The following is a 26,219-nucleotide window of genomic DNA, read 5'->3' on the forward strand; positions in this document are numbered from 1 at the left end:
AAAACACAATTTTGGAACCACCAAGAACTCAGGATGATGCTATTATATTTAGAAAAAGAAGATACCTCAACCGCATGGAGGAACCATTCTTTGACAATAAAGACAATTTTGATGAAAAAACTATTACGCAAGACAGGGGATATTATGAAATGTCATCTAGAAAGAGTGGAATGAAAGTCAGAAGGTTTTCAGACGGAGACATTAACAATTCAGAAGAAAATACATACGAAGAGCTTATGTTCAAGACTCAAAAAATGGAAGCTACCGTCATAAGAGAAAAGAAAAAACCTGGTATTTTAAAAAGGGTTCTAGGAAAGCAAACTTTAAAAAAAGATAAAAACCAAAATAAAGACGACAATCAAAAACAAATTGATTCGAAAAGTACTATGAATGCTTCTCAGCGCATTGGCAAAATCAATGAAAAGGTAGTTAAAAAACTAAGTCCGATTTTGTCCAGTAATTATAAATTTAACGATGTAGCAAATGGAAATAATGGAAATGAAGTAAAAAGTGTGAAATATCAAAAGTATTCTGAAATTTTTGAAGAAAGTTTGAAAGATGTAAATGAACTTGAGCATATTTCGAATGCTGCTTGTATTCAAACGATAAACGATATTGTCATCCCACCACCTGGAGAATTTGATGCATGCGAAGCATTTTATGAAGACCCTGAGATAAATATAAAAACAGCATGTAAAAGAATTGAAACCAATGTAGCAAAACCTGAAAATTTCAATAACTATGACGTATTTTACGAAGATCCTGGAGAAGATTCTAAAACAGTGTTCAACGATCATTTGTACGAAGTAACTGATCCATTCATCAACTGTTATGATGAAGAAGAACTGAAGGGTTTTGAAGGAACTGAACGGACAATAGAAGTGGAGGAATATTTGGAGCCCATTCAACATTTTGACAGGACCCCAGAAGCAGTTATGGACAATCTGGCTGAAGAGATGATGAAGCTATTTGATGCCAGCATGCAGACAAGGGACATTCTAATAATAGGTAACTATTTTTATCCATTAACATACAAATTTTTAGATAAAATAAAAATGCTTTATCGAGATATCACGTATTTAGATGGGGCCAGATGTTTCACAAAAATTGAATACTTTATCATATTTCAAAGATAATATTCTATTTTTGTGAAAGTTCAAAAAAGTTTAAAATTTTAATCCTTTAACATATTAAGCCTTACCAATAAAAAAATCACTTCACAACCGTTAAACGGTGTTTTCATTACACATTGTACAAAGAATGTACAATTTTCTATTTTTAATCATTACAAATAAAAAATGTATTTAACTGGCTGCGAAAGAACTGGCAACATTGCATTTTGACAGACTGACGCATGCGCGTGATGCGCCTTATTGTGAGAAATTAAAAGATTTCACTTTTTAAATATTACGGTGTATTTCAAATATAAAAATCTAAAAGGCAATTTTTCAAAATAAAGAAATTATATATAAAATTTAAAATACCTTAGACATATTTAGAAATTCAATGAGAAATTATTATTATTTCAAGTTTATACAACCCTCCTTGGCTGGATAAGCAATTGAAGGTTACACCCGCCCTGTCCCACCCCGGTATAGGTGACTTATGGTCACCCCTTCGGAGCTCTCGCATGAATCTAATTTTTGAATAAACGGCTCTACAAAGTATATAAATAAAGCTAGACCTTCAATGTCCCCGCATACGGTGTTAGGAAGCGGTATGCGAGCGCTTACAGGTATTAATCCAAAGACAACACAGAACAATAAGCATCAAACAATCAAGTAACAAGTTTCAGGCAAATAGTTGGTGGAGGGAATCCACACTCCAGTACCTGTAAGCACAAAAAGAACAAAGTGAAATAATAGAGTGACGGGGGAGTTTCGCCGAGCCACGTCTGGCAGTCCTGTTGAGAGATTGGTGGTGGTTGGGGTGACTGGTGCAGGTCAGGACTTCCACACCCCTTAATAAGCAATGATAAGCTGGATAAGCAATGTATATATCATTCCGTTAACCATTTTATGTCATTATAGTGATATATTTTTGGGGTATTATGCTGTCTTGCGCTATCACCTTCTTCAGCCAACGTTTCAGACAACATTACAGTGTCCATCATCAGAGCAGATGTGGCAAAAGAAGAAATAATACTCCAAAAATAAATCACAATAAAACATTTGGCTGTGACAATCTTAAATCACTATTTTATGTCAGTTTCTATATTATTTAAGGCTTTCATATACATGGTCATTTATCAAAAGAATAAATTTTTCTCCACTTTTTTTTTAGTACCTACGATGATTTGCTAACAATATACTATCGGTAATTTAATCCAATATTGTCTTTGTATTCCTCTCTTCAAAGAAATGAATTAAATTCAAAATACGGGCGGACACAAATATTTCATCTTAGTATGTTAATGCATAACTTGAAAAAGTGTATTTTAATAAAATAATTAAATTAAAACCATCTATGAATGCGTAGATTATAAATTACGTTAAATTTACCCTTAAAATAGTTCCACTTTGCTCATTTATAATGTTTATTACATATATAATTTCGTAATTTGTTTATAAATATAAACGAGTATATAATATTTTTACATGGGACGCTACACGTTTGGATGTTTTTACACAGTAAACAATTCTGTATTTTTTATTTGTTTAATTATGTTTTAGTTGTTGTAATTTCGCATTTCTATAATGATTTCTGAATCACCGCTCCATTGCAAACCAAAATCACTATTGCATCAATAAATGAATAACATAAAAAAGCGCATTGACTTTAAAAAAAGGCAATAGGTATTCAATTTAAATAAAAATTTGATACGTTTATCCAAGAAACTGACTAGGTTACAAAACAATTCATTATAAATTTGTGATCATTATAAAAGGTAGCTGCCAAAAATATGGGAAAAAATGGTTGAAAGATAATATTGTTAATTCTGAATTTGAAATATAAGATCGAAAAATATGACGTTTAATAACTAGGTAGCAGTGGTCCAGTATTTAAGACGCTGTCCCGGTAAGACAAAAGATCCTGGATATGATTTCTAGATTTCTGTTTTATGTTTCGATCAAAGTGATCATGCACAGATAACGAATGCTAGCAAATAATACCATTTATTTAATTAACTACCCGTACCCCGCCACGCCTTGCTGTGGCTCAGTCTGTCTATGTATATAGAAGCAATAACGCATTTTGCTTTTACATCGAACAGGTGGCGCTGTTATCCAAAAAAACATGTTTGTCCAACAGATGGCGCTGTTTTTAAAGAAATATATAATATAGGTATATAAAAACACACACGCATTAAAATTCAACGTTGTGTCAAAATGTCAAAGCAATTGGTGAATAACTTTCGGAGATTTAAGATTTTGAACAAACGAACATTTTCATTTTTATTACTCGCATTAATAAAACAGTTTAATCTTAATGGCGAATGAAATAATGAGAATGATCAACTTGTTGTCTTATGAAACACAAGAGAGGAGAATCCCATACAAACACATATGATTTCTTTATTTTCTCTTGGAGCAATAAACCGAATGTTCTTTTTCTGGAGGCGCTTCCGAACATCTTGGGCGAGGGGCATTCTAACAGTGTAATAAAAATTTAATTTTTGATGCATTAAAAAAATAATATATCATTGAAGAAGAAGATAATACTACCAAATCTGAACGAAACGTGAAACAGAAATCTAGAAATCGAATCCAGGATCTCTTGTTTAACCGGGACAGCGTTTTAAATACTGGACCACTGCTACCTAGTTATTAAACTTCATACTTTAAATTCAGAATTAACAATATTATCTTGCAACTAATTTTTCCTATATTTTTGGCAGCTACTTTTTTTAATGATCATAAATTTCTAATGAATTGTTTTGAAACTTAGTTAGTTTCTTGGATAAACATATTATTTTTTTTACTTTATTGGATGCCTTTTGCCTTTTTCTAAAGTCAATATACTTTTATATGTTATCCATCGCCACCCACAAGTCGTAGAAGCAAAATAGTGATTCAGAAATCATTATAGAAAAGCGGAATTACAACAAATAAAACATATTTAAACAAATAAAAAATACAGAATTGTTTACTGTGTAAAAACATCCAAACGTGTAGTTTAGTTCCTTATAAAAATATTATGTATATTTAAAGAAAAATTAAGAAATTATGTACGTAATAAACATTATAAATGAGCAAAGTTGAACTATTGTAAGGGTAAATGTAACGTAATTTATAATGTACGCATTCATAGATGATTTTAATTTAATTATTTTATAAAATACACTTTTTCAAGTTATGCATTAACATACTAAGATGAAATATTTGTGTGCGCCCGTATTTTGAATTTAATTCATTTCTTTGAAGAGAGAAATACAAAGACAATATTGGATTGAATCGCCGATACTATATTGTATTTGTATGCCTTTCTCGAAGGAATTGTGTTTTTATACGGACAAAACTATTTATTCATATTCATATTGCGTATATGCAAGCGCAAACAAATAATTTGTCTTAATATTGCAAAGCAATACTTTGCAAAAAGCGTATTTATAAAAAAAAATAATGAACGCCATCTATGAACACGTAGAATATTACGAGCTTCGCATTGAACCTAAAGTTTAATAAATAAAATATATTTTATTATATTGTATTATTCATGGCTATTTTCAAAACTTCTTGAAATTTCAATTGACGTTATCTATTGGAAGGGAATAATCAGGTTGCTGAGACCGGTCGGTGGCTAAGTTGACATCGCGTTTGGGTCCCACCAAGGCGTAGTGTGTTCAATTCCTCGGCTGGCTAAGTCCTCCGTCACAACATAAGCAACATTTTCCGCTTACTGTGGTGGTAGTAGAAGATTTTCAAATATTATGAGGTTATTCATAACCCGGGAATGTTTGTCTTTCTTTTAAAAAACTAAGAAAAAAAATATTTCCAACTGGTTCATGGAAGCTTGCTTTGTGAATTTGTACTTGTAGTAACAAGAGGAACCCTTTGAAAACCTTATTACGTGCACAATCAGTTTTGAAGTGAGTTTTATTATCATAAAACGCTTTACTATCACAATAATTACTATAATCTAATCAAATTACAGTCTTTCATGTTTTTCATAATCGATTTCGGGATAAGTAAACAAACATGTCGATAACACGCTTATATTTTATATTATAATAATGTACAACGCATATTAGATCATCATCCCATCATTAACTATGAAGAGTTGTGCTTTTGGAAGGACCCTCACAAGATAAGAAATAAGCAAATAAAACGTGAAAACATTACAACAAACATTACCCCAGTATTATGGGCAAACGCATAGACACTACATGTATTTTGAAAGCTTAAAAAGTCGTATGAATAAATAAAATAATTGTTTGTGAGCAAGTGTGTACACTAAATTGCAGAAGTTAAATAAAGTGTTTGTGTTTAATTTTTCTGTGATACAAATTGCAAAGTGTTTATAATTCAAGTGTTGCGTGGGTATTGATAAAGTAGATAATATATTTAGATACGTGTAAAATGATAAGTCTCTAAATGGGAATCCTCACACTGATATAGTCAAAGCAAAAATCATTGAAATATTGTAATCTAGATAAATAAAGAAGAAAAAAGCAAAAGAGTTCGTTAGTTAGAAAAGTATCTGGAATCTACATATTGTAATCAGGCCATGGGCTCATTTTAGTTACGTGACTCCTCACAATAGTGACTCTGTCTGTATAGTGTAAAACAAGGGAACTATGTCGCCATCCAGTTGGGCAGTGTTATGAGACGGGTTAATGTAGGGCTGTAGGAAGGGATTTATTCATGCGGGTCTCGAAGACGTCCAGATTGTATGAAGGAGGAAAAACAGACGCCTGTAGCTTACACAAAAACGAGTCGAAGATTTGACCCGTTCTCATGAAGCGGGTGCACCGGAGATCAATAATGCTAGCTCCTAAGAGCAGGCTATACTAAAACACCTGTAGAACAGACTTAGCATGCCCACATTGCGCCTGTGCGTTAGAGATGGATATCGGTGTGTTAACAATGGATTGTCAATTATACAGATCGCCCTCCTTTGCACAAAAGCAATTAGGATTTTTTAGATTTATAGGGCTCCAGGTCAGAGGTGGCTCTCAAATTCCATTGTTGTGCGTACTTTAGATTTGTACAAGGTTAGCAGATTCTTCAATAGTCAATGCTTACCCTATACAAGACGACCCGTTTTTTATGGAGCCCCGATACTTGAGCATCTCAAAGGAGTACCTACTTCCATCAAATTGCACACAGACAGTCATTGATCTTCCTCTTTGCCTAAATCAGACAAGCTAAGGTTAACCTAAGCACGAACCTTCTCGAGGTGGTGATCGACTGTTTGAATGTAGCCTAGTCTAGATGTAGCCTAGATGTTTTCTGGTTCCACAAGATGTCTCTCCTGGTTTTTGTACCTTCTTCACTTTTAAGGCGATCCACCTCGACGTGTAACATTCGTAATCGGACGAAATCACGCACTCCTTAAGCAGATGGCGATAAGGTTGAACGATTTATACAATAACAACAACATTTGGAAAGTTTAGGCGCATTTTTTAAAATATTTTCCTCTCATAATCTAAAGAACTTAATTTTCCACAATATACAATAAAACTATATTCGAAAAGGGGTTCATATGTGGGAGATTTTGTACTTTTTATAAGCCAGTCCCTTTATTTTCTTCTAGGTTTATTTATAAAAAAATTTAATTTCTTTATATTATTATCAGAAAATATTTTATTGCATGAGTTTCACAAAATGTAATAGCCATTCTTTTGGCGATTATTTATTTACAAGGATCAAGACAGGTTTTAAGCGAGAATTTCAACCTTATCGCTATCTGAATAAGGTGTGTGTGATTCCGATCGATTCCAAATGTTAAACATCGAGGTGAATCACCCCATAGCATCTTTAGTTCCTCCATCATTACAACTTTGTATTTGCTGAAATTTCTGTTGTATTTACTGACGCGTTATTATGATTCAACAATTATTCGTTCTGATGTCTGTAGTCTGTATTATTTTCAAAACACTTGTCGGAAATCTAAATAATGCTGAAGTCTGTTATTGCTGGACCAGGAAGTTGATTTTTGGCTTTTCAAAACACTGAGTTGCAATTTTACGAATTTGCTTACAAATACAGAATTCGTTGAAACATCACAACATTTTTGCGAACTCAGCGGAAACAAGAAAACAATTGTTAAAATAAGTTGTTCAGTTCGTATTCAACTTTCAAAACCGTAACACGTTACACTTGGTCATTCAGTGATTTTTGTTGACAGTTTTTTTTTCAAGTGTCGTTGGTCAAAATTAATAACTATAATTGCGTTTCCAAATTTTTGGTTAGATATTGAAAAGTGGCCAGTTTTGATATATAATATCAAAAATATGCATGGGTATTTTCTATGGTATTTCTATTGAAAGTATCATAACTTGTGATGTATACTCAATACTAGAAAAATTCTAACTTTTATACCATTTGTCGTAATACACATGAAAAAAATTTAATTCTGTCCACAACATTAAATTTAAAACCTTCAAAATTTACAGTTAAAACATAACTTAATAACGTTAATGTGACTTTTAAAACCTTTTAATCATTGATCATCTTACAAGCCTTTTTTGACTTGTAATGTAGTGCATTCATAGAGTGATATACCCATAAATAAACCACTCTCGATATACCCTTAGAACATTAAACGCACTTTTTCAATACTGCTACCAACCGTAGGACCCAAAATGTCCGTCTAACTTAAAACAATACAAAAAAGTATTTATTTGTATGAATTAAGTTTAATTGTAATTCCAAACACACTCTCCTATCAATTTTGTGAAAGTGAATCCAGGATTTAAGTAGAAATTCGAAAACTAAAAGCCTGCGCCAAGTTCTTCAAAGTGGAGATTGTAAATAATTCCAAATTAGGTAACTTTTTTTTTATATATAATAGGTTTTTCGTACCTTCATAAAACATAATACATTTATATTTTTGTAACTAAAGAATCCTGAAAATCTGTAAATAGTCTTAATTAACTAAATCGTGGTGAGTTTTGTGAAAAAACCTACAGTGGTCAGAGCATTTGCCCGGAAAGTACTGAGTTCAAAGCAAGTTTTTAGTTGATGATTATTTTTTATTTTTTTACTATTTTAAGGGTATGTAAAATCCTAATCATAATAAATTTATAACTAACAAAAAAGTGTAAAGTATTTGTGAAAATTTGTAGAAAAGAAAAATAAAATGAAAACTGTAAAAAAAAAGTGCTGTGTATGTAAAAGAGCATAACGATAAAAAAAATCCTTTAAATATTTATAATTTTTTTTTTAAATTATGTTTGCATTCATCAAACCGCAGGATTTCTAAAGAAAACCTTGTAGCATTGGAACAAGAATAAAGAAATCTAGGATCTTTTGTGAAAGGTCGATCCAAACGCGTCGAAATAACCAGATTATATTTATAAGAAAACATTTGAAACAAGAAATCAAAAATCTGTGCCATTTTATTAGAAGAACCAAACTTATTAAATCACAAGTTTTGTAAGATAATTTCGGGACATGGACACAAGAATTAAAAAAACAGTTATTTTGCATCGTGTTTATGGAAGTTCATCTTCAACTGTCTAGAGCCTAAACTATGCTTTTTATAGCTTGTGATGAAATAGTGCCGTTGTGTAAAAACCTATAAGATACAGTTCCAAATTCATCAGACAATAAGAAGACCACTGCTGTAAGAAGAATATGTTAAGAAGACGTTGGAATAAGAACATATTGCTATAAGAAAGCATAGAAACATTGTAAGAAGTATCCAGAAATCTTTGGCGTATTGGAAGAATCGCAGCTCCAAACTCATCAGATCGGCCAATTTTTGGAAGACTGTAATACGAACATTGTAAGCTGACATTGGAACAAGATATGTCTATAAAAAGACCTCGAAACGTTGTGAAAATAATCCAGAAATCTTTGGTGTGCTGGAAGAATCTAACCTAACCTAACTAATCAAGGTTTTGAAAGGCAACCTAGAAACATAGACAGGAGAATCCAGTAAACAGTTCACGTTTCATAATCTAACTTATGAAATCATCAAAGTTTTGAAAGACATTAATACGAGAATCCAGGAAACTGTTCGCGTTTGTGGCTTTCCGTATTTTAAAATAATCATTGGAAGTATCTTTGCTCTAACCCGTGTGATGGGGCGCAACTCCTCGGTACAATGTGCTGGTGCGTGAAGATTACCTGCCCCTTGCTGCTGAACCTTGGCCAGCGCGCCTGGGCGGAGTTGGCCGACTTGCTGAGCTATGCCGTCATGGGGCAAGGCTCCAGCGCGCCGGCGTACACGCCAGACTATTGTAGCAGAGGTCTAACTTGTTTAATACTTTAGATGTCGTTTATACTAAGGCATTCTTCTTCTTCTTCTTCTTCTTCTTCTTCTTCTTCTTCTTCTTCTTCTTCTTCTTCTTCTTCTTCTTCTCCTCCTTATTCTTATTTTGTATTGTGCTATACATAGTGTCCGGAAACTAGTGCATCACCATGCACCTTCATATTATTATTATTTATTTATTTATTTATTCACTTTCGGGAAATCGACAGTTTACATTTAATCAGTTTTTACATAAGTAGTATATAGTAAAATAAAACCAATTATGGATTTCCTGCTTGTGACTTTAATTGAGACAGCGTAATATGGAAGGTTATTTAAATTTGTGAGAAAGGAAAATGAATTAAAAAAATTATACAAAACAAAAGATTATATAAAACGAAAAATTTACAATACAATACATTTATAGCCATGGAGAGAGGTTGTAGGTATAAATCAAATCATAATAGAGATATAAATAATAGAGACATAAACATTATTCACAAACCATCAGAGTAATATTCTTTTATGGACTTCTTGTATTTGGTAAGTTCGTAACTGAAAATATCAACCTTGGATAATACGCTATTGTAATTATTGCATAGTCTGTTCAGGCAAGAATTCTGCTTAGACGTATAGTTTATTTAAGGCGATGCACTACGTCGTGTAATATTTTAAATTGAGCCGCTATCAATAGCAACCCTTACGTAGATGGCGATAAGGTTTAAATTCCCGTTTAACACCATCCGCCTGTTTTGCTTTATGCAAGAAAAAAACATGGCCAAAAAGTGCCTTTTATTTTATTTTGTGGGTGTTCAGGCATAAATAATTTTTTTTTTTCGATCATTTTATAAATAACTTAATTTGCCACATTATACAATAAAATCAAAACCGAAAATGGGTTCGTAAGTAGGAGATTTTGAACTTTAAAGCAGTTTTCATAGGCCTTTACATTATTTTTTTCTGGGCTTATAAAAAGACTTCTAAAAAATACTCGATTATTTTAAAGACCAAGATGTATTCTAATCGCAGTATTTAATAAAAGCTTCTGAAACCTTTCTAGGCGACCAAATTTTCAAACCAAAAACACATGATTTTGCATCACTACGTATGGCATCGCCTTAAGGTAAGATCTTTCCAGTAAATTCTTAATTCAAACGTTGTTCATGTATGACAGTTAGATATTCAAAAATATATGTGTATGAACGAAATAAACGATAGGACGAGGCGGCATTTTCGTATTCAAAAGTTACGTCGAATACTACCTCAAGGCCGACTAGAGTACAGGCCTGGGCGCCTAATGGATTTTGAGGTGTCTAGTGCTCAAGTCAGTGACGTGCCATAATAGAGCAACAGCAGATTGCAAATGGCGGCGACTGTTGTTGATACTACTAATTAGTATGTTGTTTTGCCGCATGTATCTAAATAAATAGAGTAATTGGACTATTTCAAACAGTAAGGTTTACTTAACGACAGTAGTGACTTCGTAATCTGGCAGTTGCGCGCCCAGGCCTGTACTCTAAAAAACAAAAGAAGGAAACGTTATTTATTGGCTGTTAAAACATTTACTAAATAGTATAAAACAAAGTCACTATCAGCGTTTATCTGTGCGCTTAGTTCTTCTAAACTATGCAACGGATTTTGATAGGGTTTTCACTATCATTTAGAGAATTTCTTCCGGAAGGTTATAAACGGTGACCGGATAAATCATCACAATGATAATTCATCACATCTTTAAAAAGTTATATAAAGTCATGGAAAGTGATGAAACAAAAACTTTATTAACTGGGTTGAGTAGGTTAGGTTAGGTTAGGTTTTTTTTTCATTGTTTCTAATGACTTTATATCAATTTTTAAAGGTGTGTTGAATTGTCACTGTGTTGAGTTATCATGGAACCGTTAAAAACATATAAAACAAAAAATAACATATATCAAATTTGAGGCACGTTCTAGAGTGGAAGATACTCTCAGTATCGCCAAAGACCACCATTCAGCAATGAAACGTTGCTTAAAGTAGCTTTAGCCGTGTTTGGTGACCCAATATGAATAGCCAGGTACTTCCTCAACTTCCTCTTTACCATCTCCTTTCCCTCCCCACTAACTTCAGACTCACAACATAATCCAATCGGGGATCCCATAGTCTCACCGGCTCCAAACAATTGGGAGCAGTTGGGACTCTTAAGTGGTTTGATACAGCAAAACAATGCGTGTATAATATTGTTAAAAAAAAATTATTTAGATTTTCATTGTCTTTCAATGAAAATGTAATTTTTATTTAATACCAGGAAACGTAATGTTTTCGGATGATGTCATAAATGTCATAATCTCGTGTTCAAAAGAATGTATATTATTTTTCTACGAAATACAGAACTTTTGATGTTGAAAACGCAATAATATTCCATTTTTTTATGCCTTATTGAAAGCATAAAAAAATGGAATAGTTTCTCAGAATATGATTCTGAAATCAGTTTTCAAGAAAACATTGTTGAAAATAATTGTCAAAATGAAAACTGAGAAATGTTGTAGTTCTTAGAAATTTTAAATACATCTATCTACACATGAGGGATTGGTGTCATATATAAACATTTACCATTTTGTTTAAATAATACCATACCTCAAAATATTAATATAGAAATATATGAACCTGCTTATTGTGGTTTAAAGCCAAAGAATCCACCTCGATTTCACCAGTTATCCCATTTTTTTAGGTTCTATAAATTTGGCACAATATGACTAGCAATCGCTAATAACGTTTTTGCAAACTTGGCATAATTTTCCAAAAATCACTTTAGTGGATAAGTTCCCTACTAGAAGACTCTAAAAAAATTCTGGACCGATTTCACTGAAAATTTCAAAGTTTGTTCTTATTAGTGCCAGGAGCTTTTAGAGAGTGATTTGAATGGTATAAAAATTCTGGAATCCCAAGGAGACATGAATCAAAAAATATATTTGTATTAAAATGAGGCGTATGTTATGAACGAAGAATGAGGTGTAAAGACAATGTAAGACGTGGAAGTGAATAGTTGATGAAGTCCGGGAAGCCCGAGTAGGATATGGCACGACCAAGTGAATCCAATAATTATATAGCCAGTACAGAATAAAAATGTTCATAAGGTTAAATATATTGAAGGTTTTCAATTTATAGTTTTGAAAAGATTCTTTTTACAATTTGATGTTTTTTTTATTCCGTTCCATCAGTTCCAATTTAAATGGGTATAAATATGTCGATTTGTTATCAGTAAGAAGTTATGTTATTTACTATAGAATCCCCAATCTGAGGTGTATTGATCGCCGTGAAAAGTGGGATGAGGAAGGAAATAGGAAAAAGGAAGGTTATTTTCATATTTGGTTAACACACGGCTAACAACATTTCAATTAACGTTTCGATTCTTAACAGATGTCGAAACTGAGAGTATCTTTCACTCTGGAACATGGCGCAAATATATTGACAATAGATAATTTATTTAGTTACTCTTTAGAACTTAGTTATTTTTAAATCCTAAAATACAATGTTTAATTTATAGTTTTTTTTTATTTTCAGGCCCACAAGAACTACCATCGCAAACAACGTGTCCAAACAACAGACAGGAACACCCCTCCAAAGACAGAAATCATAGCGACGAATCAACGATGAACAAACCAAAGCCACCCATAAGTAAAAAGCCAGAAATCCTGCCAGTTTCAAAACAACCAACACCCAATCCAAGGATGAAACAAAAACCAACGCCCAACCCAAGGATGAAACAAAAAAATCAACTAACCCCTACAGAAGAAACAGTAAAACCAAAGCCAATAATTAAGAAAAACTCTTGTGATGAAGTTATGGATGATGCAGAATCAGCCAATTCTGATAGACCATTCGAAACGTTGCAGAAGTGGAACGAATCTCTGACAAACAGTGTAAAGAGAAAAAAAGAAGCTGTCAGGGTCAGTATGGAAGGAAGGCCATTACCAGTGCCAGTTGAGAATGAGTTTTACTATATGGAGGTTGGGAGGAAAGAAGCAGAAGATCTCCTGGAGGGGCATGCTGATGGTACATTCATTCTGCGACCGTCAAGTCAGGTGAGGCAAATAGTTTTTTATTCTTCTTTGTTCTACATGTGCTTCTTGTACTTGCTGTTATTTTGTTCTCTTTGCTCTTATTGTTATTTTTGTTCGTTTTTCTTCTTTTTGTTAATGTTCTTCTTGTTATGCTTTTTCTTATTCTTATACGTCTTTGTAAGTCGCAAGAAAAATTTTCTGAGAGAAGGGGAAGGGAAAGGCTTTTGATTCTCTTTGGAAGCTGGAAGAGTGGAGATTCTTCTACAATGTGTTCGGTTGTATGTATTCATTACGCATTAAAGAAACAGAATAACACAAGGTTGAACACCTCAGTGCCCATGATTTTAGTTAGGCGTTCACGATACAGAAATTCATTATTTCACACCCCACAACAATGCACACCTGCATGTTTGTTGGGAGCTTGCACATGCTCCTAACAAACATACTATATAATGCACACATCTGATCAGTTTAGCATAGATCTCATTGAGCACCTAAAGGTTCTTCTAGTCGGGTGTTGGCAAAATGACAATTCATTAAGACGCTTACATCGCACTCCACAATAAAGCACATCGCATGCGTAGTTTTTGCAGACAGTGTACGCTGCATATGTCTGAAATATTGGACCAAATTAAGTTTCCCAAACACTTTTTTCTCAGAGCATTTGGCTATACTAATAATTACTGTATTGCAATCCTTTGAATGAAATTTCAAATCTATGAAAATGACTGCACATATTTCTTGAATTTCTTAAACAAAATGTTATATTTTCAACGCCAACGCTTTTATAAAGTTATACATATTGTTGGTATATAATAATAATTTAATCCAGGTAGTTTAATGCGATTCAATCCATAATTCAGACTAAAAACATACTCAAAATTAAAACAGAAAAGAAGTGAAAAACATTAATTAGAAATTATGTAAATAGTCGAGGAGTCATGGAAGATATTTGACTCATCTCCTGTCTGGCCATCAGCGGAGATTCCATCCAGGCAGCCATGGCAGTAATGGTGGTATTCTTGGATTGCGTAGTCTGCGACAAAAGCTTCCCATGTGGTGGTGGAGAAGTGCTCTGAAATAGCGCATCTCAGTAGGCGGAATAGTTAGCGAAATACATTATAGCAGGTGACTTTTAGCTTATTTGCCATTGGGATGCAGTGTAATCTACTCACAATACTAATGCATACAGCGATATGCAGAATGCGTTGAATATAAAATTTATAATACTAATATGTTATTTAGATGATTAAATGGAAGAAGTAGAATCATAGCTTGTGGTAGATTCTGAAGAAGATTTGCTGCTTCCATAAATGGCTGAAAATACTGCCTGCTGTATCTTAATCTGAACAGCCAATCTCTTTGCTGAAGACAGTCTGTCCAAGTGAGGCAGAAGAGTCATCACAAAATGATAGTTCTCACTTCCCTTTGCTGTCTTTTTGTCTGCACCATCCGCCTTCAAATCCTCAATTTGCGAATCAAAATTCCTCGTCTCGAACGCTTTTAGCTTCTTCTTTGGAGGGCCCCGTAACGAAGAACTCTTATTTTGGCTCTTCATTAAAGTCTTCAATTTTACTCTTCTAAATTTTCCATCATTGTCATCTGAAAGTTGTTTAGCGGAGGTCTTCATAAGATCTCCGTGTTCTTCGATCAGATCTTTTGATGTTAGTTCTTCGAATGTGTTGTTTTCTGTGACATCTGGTTCGATCTCTATTCTTTCTATTCCGAATGGAGTGTTGTCAAATTCATCTGTTTTTTCAGTTTTGATCTCGTTGGTGATTGATGTGTTTTTATCTGTTGGTTTTTTGGGTTGGAATTGGTCTTTAAGGAACATCAGGGAGTTGTAATGAGTCCAGCAGACTCCATCCAGGGGATCGTTTTCGTCTGAGATTCCTTGGGACGGGTTCCCCTGTTCTTTTTTAAATTCCTTGCGAAAGTGATCTTTTAAATTCTTCCATTTTGTGCGAGCTTCCTTCACTAGAACAAAAAGAAAACTTATATTAGTTTTTTATACAGCAAAAATTTTACATCTTAAAAAAGGAGAAAAACGTTATACAACATAACCAATGAAAAATCTGACAAGATGGAGGACTTTGCTAGCAGAAGATCTAACCCCCCATGCTTTGGTGAAAACCCGATGCGAATGAAAACCCGTACAGCTCGACCAACTAACTGATCTGACGTCAATCATTGTATTTCCACACATTTTAATAAAAGTATCAAAAACATCATTAATTTAGTATACAAATGGCCAATGTAGGTACTACTGACCACAAAAATACATTACATTGGTGAAAATAAATTTATGCATAAATTATGCAAAAAAACACACATTTATTTATTAGGTATTTGCCGCAAATGGGGCTATAAATATTATGCCATTAAACATCAATATAGGTTAACATAAACATCAATAACGTAAACATCAATATAATCTCTTCAAGAACCATGTTCACTCCTTCCTCTCCTCAAAAAGACCCCCATACATCATCCCCAAAGATAACATAGGCCCTTAGGAAATTATTTTCCTCATGCAGGGTACGTACTTGACTTACTTCAACCAGTGAGTCCTTTCATTATTTGGAGTAAAAATGAAATTTTGGTCTCCGGTGACTGTTGATTTTTTTTTTTTAAACAATTTTTGAAAAAAATCACCCACAAATTGTCATTGGCTACTTCAGCCGAGTAGCCGTCAAAACTATCATATCAACCCTAGCTGTCCAATTCATTTACATTTTCTACCCCAAATAATGTCAAGAATCACTTGTAAATTTAGATCGAAATAAACCTATATTAAGAAACAATGCCATCTAGCGGAATAAACTCTAACCAACGAATAATCGATCAAAAATATCTAATCAAAGAAAAAGGTAAAAATGCTGTTTTGCAATGGTGTAGTTCAAACTAATATCGGTAGGATCGCTCTCGATTTAAAAATGTTTTCCACAACATTGTTATTTTCAATTCAATTACCAACAGAACAATAAAAATTCCCGCTTTTATAATTTAATAGTAGGTACCTTGCACAATATTATTTTTAAACAAATCGATTTAAATAATCGAAAAAGACATTATGTTATATGACATTGTATGACTGTCATTTCAGATAGGTACTTTAGTAAAAAATAAATTAATGCAATACTTTAAAATTATTATTTTGACTTACTTGAACAATCCATGAATGTTGCTATTTCTCCCCATGCTTTTTCCATATAAAATCTATTATAATGTTGTTTGCCTCTCCTGTCCCACAAAAACTTTCTTTTCTTCACTTCACTTATCAAAAGTTGAGTGTCCATTGTTTATGTGGAAACAACAAACACAATAACTTTTACACTGATAAACAAAATGTTTAAAAAAGTTTAAATCATCTGTCAAACCGAGATTGGTACCTGTATTCAATATTGTGAGAAGTGCCGTACTTCATAACATTTCATAACCGTTCGTAACACATTTATTATTATATAAACACCACGTTTTAACACTCATAACTAAATTCTTTTATGTAAAATCTATCAAGGAACAATTAAGGAATGCTGTCTGATATTTACTCATATTAATTTCGTTGTTTTTGGGCAAAATTCCGGGATGAAATTACTAATTCTGTTACTATAGAAAACGCTCTAGTGAACGCTTGTCGCTACACGCTAGTGCGATCGCTACGCTCACATAACCGCGCTCTGCCGCTTTGTGTAATATACAGTGCGGTTAGGAAAAAGATTGCTAAAATAAATAATTTACAAAATAATATTTTCATCGTACACTAGTAGTTCTGTGAACAGTAGACCTCGTGTCCAAAATAGTATGTTTCTAACTTTCTATTAGTTAGTAAGTGGATCAAAATAAAAAATTTACACAGAAATCATAAGATTTTCAAGTAGGTACTTAAATAACTACCTACTAAATTTTAAAGCATATAATTTTTTTTTTATTTCGAGTAAGGAATTATATATTTTTGCAGAGAAACGTCTCAATCTCAAATAAACTAAATTTTCAAACATTCTACAGGCAGGCTTGTACCATAATATTGAATGTCGAAGTTGGCCATCTAGTCAAAGTAAGGCTTGCTTGGATTTTAAAGTGAGCAGATTTTCGAAAACGCGAATCAGTCAACAATCTAGTCAAAGTTAGTCACCTATTTAAAGTAAGCCATCTCGTCAAAGCATGGACCTAAAAATTCCCGTATGGAGCAGTATCTCACACACAGACGCTTCAAAATCTCTGCATTAAAATCACATACAACACGAGACTCAGAACGAACTTGAAGAGACTACACGACTGAGAACAAATACCGACTTTGTACGAATTTACACACACTGACTGAACATTTTTTAAATTCAGACTTAGTAAAAATAAACTCATACAAGACATCGGACAACTTCCGACTCATAAACTCATACAAGACATCGACAATTTCCAGTGCAACTTTACCTTTAGGTACACACACAGACTACCTAATCATATCCTGATGGACCACGACCATGCCTGGTCTGACTCAGATTCAGACGCGGATGAATAAGTAACGAGCAATAGGTATTTCCTAATCTCCTGAATGCCCTCCCAAATATATAATTTTTATATATCTATAATATGTATATTATATTTACCAATATTACTGAAGGCCGCCTCTGTTTCAAGTTGACAGACGGCCGTTTCCTCCTGAGTATGGTTTTCTGCGAATTTCCATATCTCCATAGGCGAATGCGGAGGAACATACAAACAATGTACATACATTTGAAATACCAACGGTCTAGTTAAAAAAAGGACTTCGCGACGCTCAGTCAATAAAAAGCTTGTAAAACTTTTGTTGTAATGCCGCATTCAGATGCCTGTAATACAACGAACGACAATACGAACATGCAATGCAATTTACTGCCCAAACAATTCGCGTTGCGTTGCATGTTGCATTGCATATTGCATTGCACGCGTCTGCAAGTTGTTTTGGAAAATGGATAATATCTTTGGAATCACAAGACCCAAACACTACAATATTTTCGTAATATACTATATTTTGAGCAAGATTTTGAAAAGATTATGTTAAGAAACTACGAATTGATGGAAATATGTAGTACATCTGGTCTTGTTTCCAAAGCTCACAATCGTAACTGGAATCGACCAAAATTTGTTTCGTGATCGACCGACGTAACTCATAGATTTCACTACACTTCCAAGTGAATTTGAGTCAAGGTTAAAAAGCATATGAAATACTAGCCTTTAGTGGTAATATTTACTCTTTTCGCAGCATTTTTATCGTAATGATCTCCTGATCATCCTGTAATCTGTCCTGTCTCGCTCTGCAACCGCTCGCACCCGCTCTTACCCGCTCTCCGCTGGCAACGCCGCGCGCCGCCGCTACCAAACGCTCCGAGAATCGATCTCTCCTAACCAATGTTTGTGTAACGATATTAATTTTATGCCATTCTCATTCATTCATTATGCTGAAACGTGACCCGTGAGTGGTTTATTTATGCGTGACCCCTTGCTGTAATACACTGCTACATAATAAGTACTTACTGTAATGATGCTGCTTTACTGTTACCTACGTCGTTACGTCCGTAAATAAGCAACTCACGTAACGTCGCAATGCATTTTCCGTATTGGTCACATTGAAATTTTTCTACTGAGAATACCAGAAAATGCTTGCTTTTAAATACGTACATCGTAAGTGATTTACTTATGCGTACATTCACTTGAATTTCACTTTTGTTTTAGGAAATGAATGAATACAAATCTTGGAAGCGGAAATTAACCCACTTCTCGACTTTGATCAAACTGAAACTCGGCAGATAGAATCGTCAATGACAATGCATTTTATAAGCTTTTGGTGGCAATCATGTACACACACGCGGACATACACGCATTAATTTCTGTGAAATCCGTTGACATTACAGCAGTTAATATACGACATAAATGTTGGTCCTACCCGATTGGCATTTGGAGAGGGTGGTAGAGTTGTTGACTGCAGTACCTGGGTAGAAAAGTGCAATACTGATATAAAAATTAAGACATTTAAAAAAAACGTCGTTTTTTACGCGTTGATTTTTTATTTGCTTGTATGGAATGATCCTCTAATTTTTTTTGCAATAGGCGCTCTACAAATTATCCAATTATTATTATTATTATTATTATTATTATAATGATTGTGACAATTTTAGTTCAAAACTAACCTTTATTATTTTGTTGATACGCTGTGTCCGGGGGTAAAGTGCACTAACTTCGGAGGGGGGTGATTCTACATATGGCAAAATTGAAAAAGTTGAATAACTCTTTTTCGAAATTCGATTGTTTTTCTTCCCACACAAAAATAATTTTCCACAGAATTGTTTTCACAAAGCAATTCAGTTCCTTCCCTCTAGCACTGTGAAGCGATTAACTTCTAGAAGTAGAGATTTTAATCCGTATTTGGAGAAATCCGGATTTTTTGATTTTTCACAGTGGAGTCAGATATGCATTGTCATCGACGATGAGTTTATCTGCCGAGTTTCAGCAAGATCGAATGTCGGGAAGTGGATTAATTTCCCCCTTCCAAGATTCCTTCTTGTTTAGAAAACCCGTTATTTTTTCTCTTATAAAAATATGTTTATACAAAAGAATATATATTTTTCCGTACAAAAAATTTCAATTATTTACAAGAAAACTACTTTAAAACCTGGGAATTTCGATCAATGTTATGATTTATTTTACTTGTAGAATTACCTCTCGAAGTTAGTGCACTTTATATTATGCCTTATATTTAGAATATACATAACATAAGTAAGAAAAAATTATTTCAAATGTAAGAATGTGAAACAATATTAATAAATGTATAGAACAAAATATTGTTTTGTCTGAAACTGCACTAATTCATGTATACGGACAGGATATTTTATCATAAATTAGAGTGCTTAATTTGAAAAAAAAAATCAATGAGGCATCCTCTTTATATTCTAATATAATACCCAAAAAACGGTTTATCAGTTTTTTATATTTTTATTAATTTTGGTGTTTTTAATTTGACTTTTTTAAATCCGGATTTTAGTTACACAAATCCGGATTTTCTAAAATGGCTCCGGATTAGCAATCCCTAGATAGACGTGTGTTGTGAAAGTGTCTTTGTGCCTGAAGAAAGCTCAATTTTTCGTTGCTTCTGGTGAAATTTTTCACACATTTAAACCATCAAAAATCCAGGGCCCTTAGCCGAATACCGTTAGTTAGGTGGCAACATCAGTTTTCTTTAATCGGTATAGTCATACCACTTGGTAAAATGTCCCTTCACAGCACAAAATAAACATACCTACTGACAAAGGTGGAATAGGATCGGATCAGGATGGGAAGGCCCGAGGACCGAAGACGAATGGCGAGATACTGCAGCCAGTTGAGAACATTTGTGGAAAAGACCAATTCCCATCCAAGGATGTACGATGTACAGTTAATTTTGTTAAAAATAAATCTGCGAAATAATCATGTGCTTAGATCACTGACATAGATCATTGGAGGGGACCCACCCTTTCCCGACGGCTGTGTGAGGAAACTGATTGTTTAACCTCCTTAGCCGCACACGTCAGGACTCTAATTTTTTTTGTAAAAAGAAGTTAAATTTATTTTAAAACAATTCTAGACCCTCGAATGTCCCTGCATGCATGATTGTTAGTACGAAATAATGTATGCATACTTACATTAATAGTAACACAAAATAAGAAAACATCTGAAATGTGTTCGCCTGGTGGTTTGGCATCTAAAATTAAATAATAAATAAGGAGCACAATATTTATAAGTGGAAGTGTGATTGAAACATAAAAATATACAAGCCGCGTATCGAGGGCAGTTAACCCCACTATCACGGGGCAGTCCCGGCAAGAATGAGCGTGGCAAGCGGCCTGGCCACAACGATCCCAAGCACCCGCGTCCCTTAGCCAGTTTTCCAAGAGTACCCTCGAAGAAATGTAAATGGGGGGAGGGGGGGAGATACTCCCAAAGACCCTAGGGAATGAAGTGAGCCTCAGGTCACCGGAGGCAGGACGGAAGGGGACCGGGCTCGCGCAAACATTCCCCAGGCCCGCTCATGATGCCGGGGGAGGCACCCGTAGTTCGTGGGACAGCCGCACCGGATTAATGTCACCTTACTGGATGCAGGAACAGGGTCTATCCGCCCCCATGGTGGGGAAATGAACAACACAGTACGATAGAGTTCAGTTCGACAACCTATTCATAAACCAATTTGTTAGGAACAAATAAAAAGGCAAATAACAAACGTAGAAAATAAGTTGTGATCAACAACAAATTGACCGTTCATAATAGAAAAAAAAATAAGGGAAAAAAAGATTAACATAGTATTAAAGAGCTAAAAACACAAAAAGAAACAGACGTAGATCAAAAACATAAAACAAACTGACATAGATCAGAATTATTAGGCCTGCTCTAAAGCCAAATATGAATACCATTTCGATCATCTGGATCACGCCTGGAACAACCTATATTTGCCACCAGCGGGATTCGCGAATTTTCTAATAAGTATGGCATCATTCCTATTTTGGCTGGTGTCAGCATTTCGTTGTGGGTGGTTTATTTATGACTAGCCAACGTGTACCCGGCGAAGCTCGACTTTTCTCTGCTTTCAATAAACACAAAATCCATGTATTATATATAGAAAAACCTTCCAGAAGAAATTCTCTAAATGATGGTAAAAACCCTATCAAACTCAGTTGCATGGTTTAGAAGAACTAAGTGCACAAACAGACAGACGCGGATAGTAACTTTGTTTTATACTATTTAGAGATACCAATATATTGTCACGATGCGATGTCGGAATACGTGTTCCTAAAAAAACATTTTCGCATTTCGTCATTATATAGTATATAACAGGTTAATGAACAAAAGTTATATTACCTATATTATTACGAATTTACTAAAAGTTTATCAGGAAACGGCCTGTAATCCCGTTTTTAGTTCATTATGATCTGGGATGTTCCGGGATGTTCTGGAATGTTGTGAAATGCTCTCGAATATACTGGACTGTTCTAGAAATTTCTGGAGAGCGAAACTTTCAGCCCTTATATCTTCAAAAGCTTGCCCTTCAGGTAAAAAAGGGAACCTTCTTCATGCATGGCAGATAGAGGGCTCCAACACCATATAACTCCCTTGATCGTACCGCGACTCGTTTCTGAGTTTTAGTGGCACGCACATTGCACACTTACTTTTATAGTATACACGGTGTCCGGAAACTCGTAGTACAAGCGGGAAACTGGAGAATCTACACCACATGGGGAACCCAAAAAAACATAAAGTTTTTTGATTTGAGCATTTTCAAAAAAAAAAAAAAACAAAAAAAAATATTTTTCGGCTATTTTAGGGTTAAAGTTTTTTCTGGTGCTTAGGGTTGAATAACAGATGTTTTAACCCTGCAGAGCAGAAATATTTTATGATTACACCGGATTAAATGAAGGGTGATTTCAAAATAATGCTTCAAATCCGAGTTTCTTCATTTGTTTTACTTTCAAATAGTTTTAATTAGTTGGGTACTTTAATCTTCAGTAATAATTTATAAGAATTTGATTAAAAAAAAAAAAAAAAAATCAACTTCAAACTCGATTTACTCGATAACGAAAGCTCAAATAAAAAAAATATATATTACAAAATCGACTCCAAATGTGATGTAGATTCACCAGTTTCCCGCTTGTACTACGAGTTTCCGGACACCCTGTATATTGATTTCGTCCCTCGGTGGCAAAAAATCATCAAATGACAGAAACCTTATTCAGAGATATTTGCAATCAAAGATTTTTTAATATATGAAATGATCAAATCTTTTAGATGAAGGGTTTTCGCAAGTTTTATTTAAATTTGTAAATAAAATATTGTGTTTGATGAGTTTGTCCTTCCACCAAAAAAAATTGGGTATTATTATGTAACACACTTTGCAGGTCATAAGTCGCAGCTCCAAAAATTTTATCGCCTTTAGCCCGTTTTTTATCATCTTCTTTAGCAGAATTGCAATCTTCTTTTCTATTTCGATGGCTGTCAAAGTCCCATTCAACCACAGACATAGGAATTAATAGACGAGAAGATAATGGCGAGGGGTAAAATCAACTGTTGAAGAACGAAGGGAGTGAAGCTGACTGTGATTCGTCAATAAATCAATCTGACAGTAAATAGGCATCTCGCATTATAATATCACCATTTACTTCTTAAAAGTAAAATCTGCTTTTGAATGAATAGACATTTTTACACGGGAGCGCAAATTACTCGCCACATTATGAACAAATTTGCAAAAAAATTCGGTTCTATTTTCAGAGTCGAATATTTCGTTTAAGTATTTAGTTAAGACACTTTTATAAATGTTCATAATTTACTTCCCAGCAACCAACCAGCTTTGTGTTTCGCGTCCAGACGTTTCTCGATGTGATAGTAACAACTGATTCATATTATACGATGTGAATATGCTTAAAATAAAGTAAAATAATGCTTATATATGGAATGTAATACGACAATTGGGTTTATTCTCTTTTTCACATCTATTTTTACAAGTTTTCATAGTACAAGTCAACATTTTGCCGTGTTATTTCGTAAAATGAACCGATGATGCCTCGACCATAGTTCGCACAAGAATGATGACGTCACGTTTTCAAATTTCACTTGAGGCCATACGCGAGCACAGCCGGCTCCAATGGAACCGGTATGGGGAGTGGGGATAATTCGCTTTTAATCACTTAGGGCAGGTCTACTAATATTCATATGTCTATGCATTCAACATTTTTTTCTGTTCTTCATCTCCAAAACTCAAAAATCAAACCAGCAAAAACTCATCAAATTCTTGGAGATTTTTTGCTAGTTCGAAATGTGTGGGAATTGAGATGATGATTTTAAGAAAATCAAATACTTAAGTAAGGCAATAATGAACAGTTAGTAAAGATCTGCTGATTTTTCCTGAACAGACCACACTGAAAGGGATTCATTTTGGCATCTAACTTAAGGTGAATTTTGCTGCAGATGGACGATTTCTGAAGGAGTCCCAATCCCAATAAGTAATGTAGTGCTGTAATGATATATGAATATCAATTGGACGTCTTCCATCTAATAATGCAACCAAAGGATTCATCTTGTCTAATACATAGAATAATATAATGTTTTTGTTTCTTCCAGCCCACCCACGCCTACACCGTGACCCTAACCTACATGGGCCGCATCTACAACATCGGGTGTCGCAGGCGTGACGACGGCCGCCTGGCTCTCGGCTTCAGCAAGACCAACGAGCAGTCCTTCCTCACCATCAACCATCTCATCGAGCACTACTACACCGAGAAACTGGTGCTACTAGTGGAGGGAAAGAAGGTGGGCAGCACGGCGCTGAGGAAACTCAATGTTTGAGGTTATGGAGATAGAAATCCTCCAATATTCAAAACCATAACCTCAAACATCCATATCCTAAAACATTTAGGCATCATCAAAATACTTAGGTACTTAGGTAAAAATCCCACGACATCCTGCAGAAGTGGACGGTCCATTCGATAGATTCCTCTATAATTTTTACGCAGATGACAGTACAGTCCATGATAGCTTTTTGTTTTCAAACCTCAAAGAACGCACAAACTACAACAGCTTGGAAGGCTTTGAAGCAGAGAAGACGGTTACCTCGAGAGGGTTTCCTCTTAGGGTAAGAATAACATTGTCAAATTTATTGTTTCAAAGACCTTATCATGTCTGATTACATATAAAAGAGATCGAAATGACAATCTAGTCTCTTTTAACGGAAGTAATCTTCCCAACATGCATCGATATGCTTGGTATAACTCAAAGTGATCAGCTCAGGCACGGGGGCTCCTCAAAGCCAGAGTCAAGCTAGCCTTACAGAAGCTGGGCGTACTGTACAGTGCCAGCAAATACTAATAGTACACAACGCTGTCCCTGTAAAAATCGCAAGTGCAAGCCACCATTGAATTTGGAGCCACCTCTGGTCTGTAGAAATGGGCGGTCCATTCAATAGATTCTTTATTTTACCGGTAGAAAGTCTTAGTTTTACCAATATTTCGACGGAAGATACTCCTGGAACTAGTATCATTGATTCCTTCAGCAGTTCGGTTTACAAACACGCCAAATGGCTGACATTTGCAACATTAAAATGGATCATTTTTACGAATCGCTCGTTGTGTTCAACAGCTCAACTGTGAAATGATTTTCCCGACACTTGTGTTTCTTTCCTACCACAACATTGGTCTCTTCAAGACCCAGGTTCACTCCTTCCTTTCCTCAAAAAGAACTTCCATGGTTATGGTGCTGAATTCCTGAGATTACGGAGCTAGTGTTAGGGGCCGTAGAGCAGACAACTTAAGACCATGGTATTAAATGTGCGGGTTTTTTTTCTGAGGAAACGCAGTGTATTATTTGAGGTTATGTAGCCGAATGTTTGATGTTAAAACAATGAGCACATTTTAATGGTATTGTGGAGCTAAATGTCTGAAGTAATTTTATTTATTAAAACCTGCGAGGGAGATATACCTACATAATACCACTTTATTAAATTATTTTAATTTAAATACTGACCAATAAAAACATTTTTTTTATGTAATTATCAGTTTCATTTTTTTTAGAATAATTTTTAATACATTATTTAAAATTAGAAAATTATGTAGTAATTTAAAACAATGGAATATGTATGAAGATATATACAACCATATACTAAAGAGTAGTTATAATACCTCGGTCTTTTGACATTTCCCATACATTTGATGGGTGACCGGATAACTCATCAAAATTAAAATTCAACACACCTACAAAAAGTGCTATAAAGTTATCAAAAGTGATGAAACAAAAAGTAGGTTAAATAGGTTACATATATAACTATCGAAA

The 26,219-nt window shown here is 34.3% G+C and overlaps 2 protein-coding genes across 3 annotated transcripts; one reads left to right on the top strand and one right to left on the bottom strand.

The window, feature by feature from the left end:
- Window positions 1-356: 356 nt before the first annotated feature.
- On the top strand, window positions 357-25,818 carry LOC149411449 (uncharacterized). The gene is made up of 3 exons (XM_089647023.1): window positions 357-1,008; window positions 12,898-13,418; window positions 24,516-25,818. The coding sequence occupies exons 1-3, from the start codon at window positions 387-389 to the stop codon at window positions 24,738-24,740; spliced, it is 1,368 nt and encodes a 455-aa protein (XP_089503149.1). The 5' UTR covers window positions 357-386; the 3' UTR covers window positions 24,741-25,818.
- Window positions 13,959-18,953, bottom strand: LOC149411450 (uncharacterized). 2 transcript variants are annotated; one of them, XM_089647025.1, is made up of 2 exons: window positions 18,912-18,953; window positions 13,959-15,374 (listed from the first exon to the last, which is right to left on the bottom strand). In XM_089647025.1, coding segments are annotated over exons 1-2 (729 nt in total). In that variant the 5' UTR covers window positions 18,913-18,953; the 3' UTR covers window positions 13,959-14,646. The 2 variants fall into 2 exon arrangements, with proteins under 2 accessions (XP_089503151.1, XP_089503150.1); XM_089647024.1 differs by lacking the exon at window positions 18,912-18,953 and adding an exon at window positions 16,564-17,035.
- Window positions 25,819-26,219: the final 401 nt, after the last annotated feature.

This window comes from Hesperophylax consimilis, chromosome 25, assembly GCF_061612785.1.
Source record: "Hesperophylax consimilis isolate HC1 chromosome 25, BYU_Hcon_1.0, whole genome shotgun sequence".
In the NCBI taxonomy this organism is placed as follows: domain Eukaryota; kingdom Metazoa; phylum Arthropoda; class Insecta; order Trichoptera; family Limnephilidae; genus Hesperophylax; species Hesperophylax consimilis.